Here is an 8,595-nt window from a genome sequence, read left to right on the forward strand (position 1 = left end):
TTGTAGGAAACAGGACTGGTTGGATGTGTGTAGGTGTGAGGATAACTACAGGCAGGTGTTAAATATGTGGGTGTGTGTGGGCTTGTGATGAGTGGGTGTCTAACATATCACAAAGTGATTTTTATTAGCAGCACTTCTGCACGTCCTGTGCATATCACCCACTACATGGTCAGCACTGTGTGAATCCTTCTATTGCTGGTTAGTAGTTATCTTTTAAAATGTATCAACTTAGACTCCAAACATAGCTTAGATGTACTTTATGACCTCATTAATAAAACCACCAAGTTAATATGGCCATGTCAAGTAGGTACCAAAGACCTTGCATGATTATATGGTGGCCATGCCATGCCAAGGCTGTGATCATCATTTTAGGTGGCTTTGTCTTCCTAGCATGTACTTACGTACCAGTTGTAAAGCATGGGTGGGTGGCAATTTGGGTACCATTGGACAGTTGCCCTTCAAGTGTCACTGGTTGGAAGAGGTTGTCACCATGTTGACAACTAGTTGGTGACTGGGTTCAGCAGCCATACTCAAGTGATGTCCTATCCTTATAAACACCTGGTTTGTTTATTAAGGCAATGTTACAAGTTAGTGGGAGAAAGTGATAGCCATAAGGTGCTCCCTCGGCTGTCCTTTTGGAGCTACAGTAGGTTTGCTACAAAATGGATAATTATGTTCATACAACATCCTTGTCATACTTCAGCAATTTGATTCTCCATTCAAAGCAGTGTATTGTATAAATACTGCAGCAGGTGTGGTTGTAAAACAGCTTGCCTAGTGCAGAGTGTGCATATTTTAGGGTACACATTATTAATGTCATAGCAAGTTATGCCATCTTGATCCTTGCCCATATATACACCAAATGGCACAATTAACATGTATATACCTGGTGTTCAGTTCCTGTAAGTTATACAATGAACAGTTGTCGAACTGTCAACCATAAATTTGATATAATATGGTCTCCAAGTGATGGGAAAGGATACCTGCCATCCTTTTGTCTTAATTGTGCTGTCAATTTAACACAGCCTTAATATATGATCTCATTTAAAATACAAGGATACATCCCATGTTTGGAGCAGTGGCTGTGAGAAATGTAATAATAACAAGGGATTATTTGATCACCACTGCTGAAGTGTTGATGGTATGTGTACATGATAGTTTGACATTGGTAATTTCATTTGGCACTCCCTGGCCTTCTTGACACCTAATAATACACTGTGTTCCAGTTGACTGGGGATGTGTGTCTTGACACTCTTGAGCAACAAATATGCTCTTTTCTTTCAGCCTGTCATTTGTAGAATTTCCTATTATAATTAAATGATTATTTTGTGTGAGGTATACATAGTGTGTGTGTGTGTGAGGTATTGTGATGTCATAATGTGTCATGCTGTACGTGGCTTCCGTTATGTTATATGGCCTCAGTATTTTTATGAACTTGACTGCCAAGTGTTAGTGTGTAAATGAGACGGCTCAGCCATGTGGTTAGAGTACCAGCAGCTGTTGTTTCCTAAACCAGTTTTCCCAGCTAACAGCATTAGCTGGGTAATTGCTGTCCATGTCATAATGGGTGAGGCTCAAGTGGGACTTCAGGTGCACACACCTTCACTTGTGAGACATGATACAGTCTCTGAGGATGACTTGCCATGATTCTCACCTGAGTAGTGCACAAGTGGCTTAAGAGTTTTGCTGGAGATTTTGTATAAATGATGAATACTTCAACCATTGACCTTGCTTTGTTGTGTGTGTGTGTGTGTTGTATGTAGTGAGGTTTTGCTTTTGTTGTGCAGGTGCGTCCTCTATCTCAGATCACAGTACTCTCTAATGGTAGCACGGAGGAAGAGCAGCCAAAGACATCAGAACTGTTCAGAAAATTTCCAGTCATTTCCATCGGTGTGGTAAAAGTCAGTTCAGAAGCTACTACAGTATCTGAAATGATAGATGGTGCTCTGCAAACTCTTGTCCCCAGTACCTCTGTTGAAGCACAACTCTGGCTAAGTATTTACCAAGTGAGACTAGTAAATGTTACATCAGGGCTCATGTTTGCCCAGTACGATACCTCCAATGTGAAACTGTTTGGTACCCTCGCTCGTGATAAACGCTACCTGGGTATTGTCATCGCTGATACTGAGAGTTCAAAGCCATCTACTCTTTGCGTTATCATTCGTTGCAAGACCCTTGCTCATGTTGTTACCATTTTGAGTTACTTAAGAGAAGCTTGTCAAGTGTCGTTTTTGGAAACTGTTGACAATACTAATAATACCATGTCATCTTCTTCCACTATTGACAGGGAGAGCTCTATCAAGTTGGACGATGAGGATGATAGTGATAATGATGAACAGTTTGCTATGGAGGTCAGTAGAAGAAGTTTTGTATGTGGGTGCATAGTGTTGTTTGTGTAATGTGTGTGTGTGTGCGTGCGTGTGTGTTCAATTAGTCTTGACTTCCCTGGATGCCCTGGATGGTGCTTATCAATACGAGATTAGATTTTAGTTTGCTTACGTTTACCAGATGTGGTGTGAACATGGTACAGTAAAAGCAAGAGTGAATAATTCACTCTTGGTAAAAGTGATAATTCAAGGTTCAGTAAGCTCATTACAATGATGATCATTTCTCAGCTTGTAAAACTATTAACAGTAATCTGCAATTATTAAATCAGATGTTTTGTGGAGAAAACAGGTACACTCCAAACCCTTTTAAGGAGAGTGCTTATAGGCTCTAATATTAATAATAAATGTCACCCTAGGATGTGTGTGTGTCGTGTGCATGTGTGTGTGTGTGCATGCGCACTTAAGGTAATACAGTCTATTTCCAGTTGGTTGACTAGAGAAACGAAGTGTTAAAAGTCACGTGCTTGAAAGTAGCCAATGAGATCAGTAGCCTTCAGTTTAAACTAGCGCCGTCCGCCTGGCGTGAAATTTCATTGGTTATTTCTATTCACATGATATTTTTGCATTTGGCTTGCGTGGACAACCAACCTGAAATAGACTGTATCTCAAATGATGATTGACCTATGTGATTTGCCACCTATTAGAAAGTTTCTTGAAAGTAACATGCTCTATACAAAATATGCCAGCTACTGTATAGTGTGTATTGTGTGCTTATGTAAATGGAACAGTCAAGCAGGAAACATTTATATAATTTCTAAACTATCATGTGCTGCTTGGGAAACTGGAACACACACAAATGTAGGATTGCTTTTAATTATATTCAGACTAATTAGTTCTACTAGAAAATGTATGCAACGTTTCTGCTTGTGAGAGTTAGACATTGTATCAATATTTCCTGCTTGTAAGCGGTACTTGGACTGTTGATAAACACATCAAATTGCATCACAAACATTCCATTTTTGATTTGTTCCGGCATAATTGTGATATTTAATTTTATGTATTTTATTTTGTATTTGTGCAGATTTTAAAGAGCTTCAGTGGAACAAATAAAGCAAAGACTTTGCCATCACCTGTTCCCAATAAGAAAACAATCAAGGCACGTCTAAAATCCATCAAGGGAACCCTTACAGGCAGTATTGACAGGACACCTACTAGTACACCTCTTTCAATACCGATTGAGTCGTCATTTAGATCACACATTCAGGGAGATCATAGTCCTGATCCGGTTAAGAGTCCTCTTGGGAAACAGATGTCATTTAGTAAGCTTTCCAATCCTGAGGAGTATGCTAAATTCACTATGACTTATATTGGCTCTACTACTCTTGAAGGCGTGGTCACTGGCTCTACTGTTTTTGATGCCTTGCAGGCTATTGAAGAGGGGGGCGTGGCTGCAGGAGCTGCACTGGTAACAAAAAATCAAATCACATTTGTTGCTGCAGCTAATGGGGTGACACTTGTTGACCCTTCGGAGAAAATGTTTTTTACAAGACATTATCCAAAGAACCAAATTGAGGCATTTCTCAGGGGACCAGACCGGTCAAACATAATGGGATTTGTCACTAAAATGACTGGATTTGGAGATAAGATAAAATGTCACATTTTGGCTGAATCGGTTGAGCCACTTTCACAGATTTTCAGTGCAGTTGAGTACTGGCTACAATTGGACAATGAAACACTCGTGTGAAGAATTTGTATTATTTTTTTTGTATATAGTTCCTTGTATTTGTGTATATATTATTGCCACACACCAAAATTGTCACAAAAACCTGTACAGAAAACAAACACATACAAAACAAAAATTGATGTTGTATAAAAATAATCAAATTACATAAAATTAATAATTTAATATACAAAAATACGAAAGCGTTGTAATTATAAAGCAGAGTGGATTTCATGTACACAATATGTAGAGTGTTTTGTGAAGAGTGATTTATTGTTGTAGATAATCTTGCAAGTCCTCATAATCTGTAAGTGGAGTACTTGCAATCAGCTTATATCTGGAACAAGTTTAGAGCAGTGATTTATTGTTATTATAGACCTGGTCAAAAAAGAATTTGAAATCTTTGGAATTATGTATCCTTGGGGTGCTGGTTATCAATGGTTCATCCAAACACAGTGGCGCGGGCTCATTTAAGGGATGCTCAGCTCCAACTGGGTATGTTGGATAAGAGCCAATAGGTGAATTGTCAGAATTTGATGGTTTTCTTGATTGACAAGGTGAAACTGATCGGCTTGAACAAGGTGACAATGAATAATTGGGTGTTCCTTCTACTGACGAAGACCTTATAAAACCAGGTGGACATGGTATCAAATCATGTCTTGCAATTTTAACTCCAGTCTTTGGTCTAGGGATTACGCATCGTGTGGGTGAAGCAGGTGGTGGGCACGGACTAGCATTACCACTGCTGTTGTTAGCATTACGAAAAGCTCCAATGTATGCTGAGTCTATTGAAGTAGTGCTGAATGGAGACTCTGTATCCCCATACAATTTAAAAAGGTCATCCACTGACACAGGTCTTGCAGGTACTTTAACCGGTGATTCAAACTGCATCAAATATGAGTGTGGTGTATCTGGACCACCACTCTCTTTGCCAGAGTCTCTTTCAAGTGATGATGAACTGATTGTTAGTCCTTTAGTTGGTGGTAATGAACTTGTGGGAGAGAGAAATGATGTTCCAGATTTGTTAAAAGAGAGATCGCCGGGTCGCTGATGCGTCGGTGTAGTAATGCTACCAAAACTGCTGGACTTTGTTAGAGACAGTGCTATTTAAAAAAGAAAACAAAAAATCACCCACTGTAAAATGATTTACCAGACATTGACTTACTTCGCAAAGGAATGTCTAAATTGTCTTTCTTTATTTTCTTTGTATTCTCTGAGCCCACACGCATTCTGAAGTTAGCATCAAGTGGCTCAATGCTTAGACGAGATAACTGCTCTGCTGTAAATTAAGAAGGAACAAGGTAAAAAACACTTTCAACATATATGTATTGAAACATACGATACAGGAGTATGTAGTGAAGTACTTACCCAAACAGGGCGGAGGAGCATCTGAATTCGATCGATCTCTTGAGTGAGGTCTTGAAGAAGATGCAGATTTAGCAGAGTGAGTTGATTCACGACGCTTCTTGACACTGCCTCTGGGTGAAATTTGGGGAGAACTTTTAGCTGTAATAGAAAAAAAGAACAAAATGAATTCTGTCATACATGATAAGATAACAAAGCCTTGTTACACCAATAGGTAGTTGATACAGATTAATTCTACTTAATTATGCTTACATTTTGATTTGTCTTTACGACGAAAGCTTAATGCAAGTCGCTTCATGAAAGTAACAACAGCTGGTGCAGGAGAAGGCTGCTGGCGTGGAGTAATATTTATGGCTGAGGGTGAGTCTCTTGAATCCTCCATACTTGTCTGTATAAAGACAAAAACAAAATAGTTAAAACAGTTTAAAATTACAGTTATGTAAACTATCACATTATCTTCACTATCTTAATACTGACTTACCATTCTTGCAAGTTTCTCTTTGATTTCTTGCTCTCGTCTTACTAATTCTCTTTCTTTCGCTTGTAGTTTTTCTTCACGTTGTTCAACCATTGTACGAAGGTCTTCTAAAGCCTGTTGCTGAGCTTGCAAAGCCTATAAAAAGAATAACAATTTGTATTTCCTGTTCTCACATTAAATACACATATATAGAGCCATCTACTAAAGTTAAAATTATCAAATTACATTTGAAAACCTATTGGGTGTCCACTGAATGCATGGCACAAGGTTACACCATCCACGTACCAGTTCTTTATCTTTGAACTCAAGAAATTTTCTCTGCACCTCTTCTTTCCAATTCATTCTAATTGACTGGAATGTCTCCAGTGGTGTGGACAAAAACTCTGGTGTTATGTTGGACAATCGCTTAAGAATCTTGCTGAAGCTTGGCCTATCATGACTGTCTCTCTTCCAGCAATCTATGGTGGGTAAAAACAGACATGCATGACAGCTGGCATCGATTGTTAGACATAAATAGAAACCATGGCTACGCCCAATGATATCAACAAGCACATTTGTTATGTCTAAAAACACCTAAAATTCTATGGGCCCAAACATGGAAATAGCTTGGGGATTATATTAGGTGCATAGTTACAAAGGACACTTACCAGTTAATAGCTCACTGAAAGCAGTTGGACAATCATTGGGGATTGGCAGTGATAATGTGAATGTACCAACACCAAATGCTATAGCAACTCCCTCTAATCCACGATAGGGGATTTCACCAGTCAGTAACTCCCATAAGACAACTCCGTAACTAAGAAAACAAACACAAGTTAAATATAGATTTCCTCATTCCAATACCATAAATGGAAAAAATAAAACTAACATAAGGAAGACTTCCTGGAACTGATTTATTATTAATATACTCACCTCCAAATGTCAGAGCCTTTTGACACAGTTGACATTAATGCCTCTGGTGCCATCCAGGCATATGTCCCAGCTCCTGTGACACGAGTAGTATGTTGTAGTTCATGTGCCAGCCCAAAATCAGAAATCAACAGATTGTTAGCAGCCAGATTGTTGCAGTCAATCTCATGTTCAAGTAGAACTATTGAGAGAAAACACAAAAAATAAAACCAAGGACAATGTTTCATCATTCTCTGTACATACTTCCATGCTTTAATGACTACTAGGAAATCTACACACCCACATTAATAAAATACACCATGTGACTTCATGCATGTGACAATGTTAAAATGCACACTGAATGATTTTAATGGTAGACTAAAATGTGACTAACAGCTGAGTAAAAAAAACAAAAACAAAAAAAGACTTACTGTTGCAAGACTTGAGGTCACGGTGGATTAGAGGTTGCTGTAGGCCACTGTGCAAGTAGTCCATCCCACTAGCAATCTGTGAGGCCCATGAAACAATTGTTGATGTTGAAAGGGAGATTTTTTCCTTGTGCAAAACATCTGACAAGTTTCCACCAGCAGCGTACTGGATGATCATAGTTGGCGGGCTGGTGCAAGTGCAAAGCAGGGAGCAAATGTTCGGGTGGGATAGCACAGCGAATTTTTTCGCCTCTTCCAAAATCTTTGTTGATTCAGCAACTGTCGCATGCTTTGCTATCTTCACCGCAACTTCTTTGTTCCTCCAAGTGGCGCGGTGTACCATACCAAATCCGCCAACTCCAACGACTTCGTGTAAACTTAGTTCCGTAAAGGGAACCACAAGTGGACCGGTGCTTTTCGATGTATTATCGACGTAGCAAGGTGTAGAATCTCCTGGTTGTCTTACTAGAGTTGCTGGAAATATGCCAACTTGTCCATTGCTTGTACGGCCAGTCCACCAACCCAAATTCCCTGAGTGACAAAATTCCTTTGAAAGAACTTGAACCCGTTCCCCGGCTTCCAGCTGCAACTCGTCCGAATACTTTGGTTGATAATTGGATACAATCGTGTACATTTCTTTTTGAGCGTCTTCGTCAACCAATGTAAAGTCTGGCGACGTCTTTGACTGTTGCTGTTGAGTCATGTCAGTCATGGTGCTAAGGCCCGCCAATAAACTTAAAACGCCTTAAATAAGGGCTCCTTTGAGCGATATACAACTTCAATCTTTTATAACAAAGGGGCGAGCAATAGCTACTCCACTACACCACACCGTTGTTGTCAATAAACTGATAAGAATGCACTTTCACTAATCTCCTTTTATACAATGAGGTGACGTAACCTTCTAGTTCCAGTTTCCGTCACGTGATCTGCCCTGTTCAGCATTGTTAGGGACAAATTTTCGCCATTATTCACATTATCATACTTGGAAGAGTTGTGCTGACTGAAAACCTCAAACTTTCGAAACGTTTTACATCGTGCCTGCATGTACCGCTCAAGGATCTATGATTCAGCTATAGTGCTAGCACTGGCTAGTACCGGCTTTTTCCAGCTGACATACAACTGCCAAAATCAGGGAAAATTAGACCACGTACTCGAAAAGATCTCACAATTCATACAAATGCACTGCTCCAATATGATTATCAGCAGGCTGTTGCATTTAGGGGTAACAGGGTAGTAACAGCGGTGGAATGGCTCACGGTTTTGTGTTAGCAGAGTTTGCTCATCAAAACATTCGCGGGAAAATTTAACCGACGTCATGTTAATTCGAGTTAATTAGTGTGATTAATATTTAGTCTACGTTCACCCGTAAAGAGTTTTAGAAAACAGTTC

The 8,595-nt window shown here is 39.4% G+C and overlaps 2 protein-coding genes across 3 annotated transcripts in view; one reads left to right on the plus strand and one right to left on the minus strand.

The window, feature by feature from the left end:
• Positions 1-4,252, plus strand: part of LOC136269066 (uncharacterized) — a 13,800-nt gene extending 9,548 nt beyond the window's left edge. For both annotated transcript variants that reach the window (XM_066064524.1, XM_066064525.1), the window contains exons 3-4: positions 1,788-2,351; positions 3,409-4,252. In XM_066064524.1, the coding sequence (XP_065920596.1) occupies positions 1,788-2,351; positions 3,409-4,071 (1,227 nt within the window). In that variant the 3' untranslated portion in view covers positions 4,072-4,252. The remainder of the gene's footprint in view (positions 1-1,787; positions 2,352-3,408) is intronic.
• On the minus strand, positions 4,101-8,066 carry LOC136269067 (mitogen-activated protein kinase kinase kinase 10-like). Its single transcript, XM_066064526.1, has 9 exons — positions 7,210-8,066; positions 6,803-6,980; positions 6,538-6,686; positions 6,176-6,348; positions 5,894-6,025; positions 5,665-5,800; positions 5,416-5,553; positions 5,213-5,326; positions 4,101-5,150 (listed from the first exon to the last, which is right to left on the minus strand). The coding sequence occupies exons 1-9, from the start codon at positions 7,916-7,918 to the stop codon at positions 4,396-4,398; spliced, it is 2,484 nt and encodes an 827-aa protein (XP_065920598.1). The 5' UTR covers positions 7,919-8,066; the 3' UTR covers positions 4,101-4,395.
• Between the last annotated feature and the right edge of the window lie 529 nt (positions 8,067-8,595).

The sequence above is a fragment of the Dysidea avara genome, chromosome 10, assembly GCF_963678975.1.
Source record: "Dysidea avara chromosome 10, odDysAvar1.4, whole genome shotgun sequence".
Classification (NCBI taxonomy): domain Eukaryota; kingdom Metazoa; phylum Porifera; class Demospongiae; order Dictyoceratida; family Dysideidae; genus Dysidea; species Dysidea avara.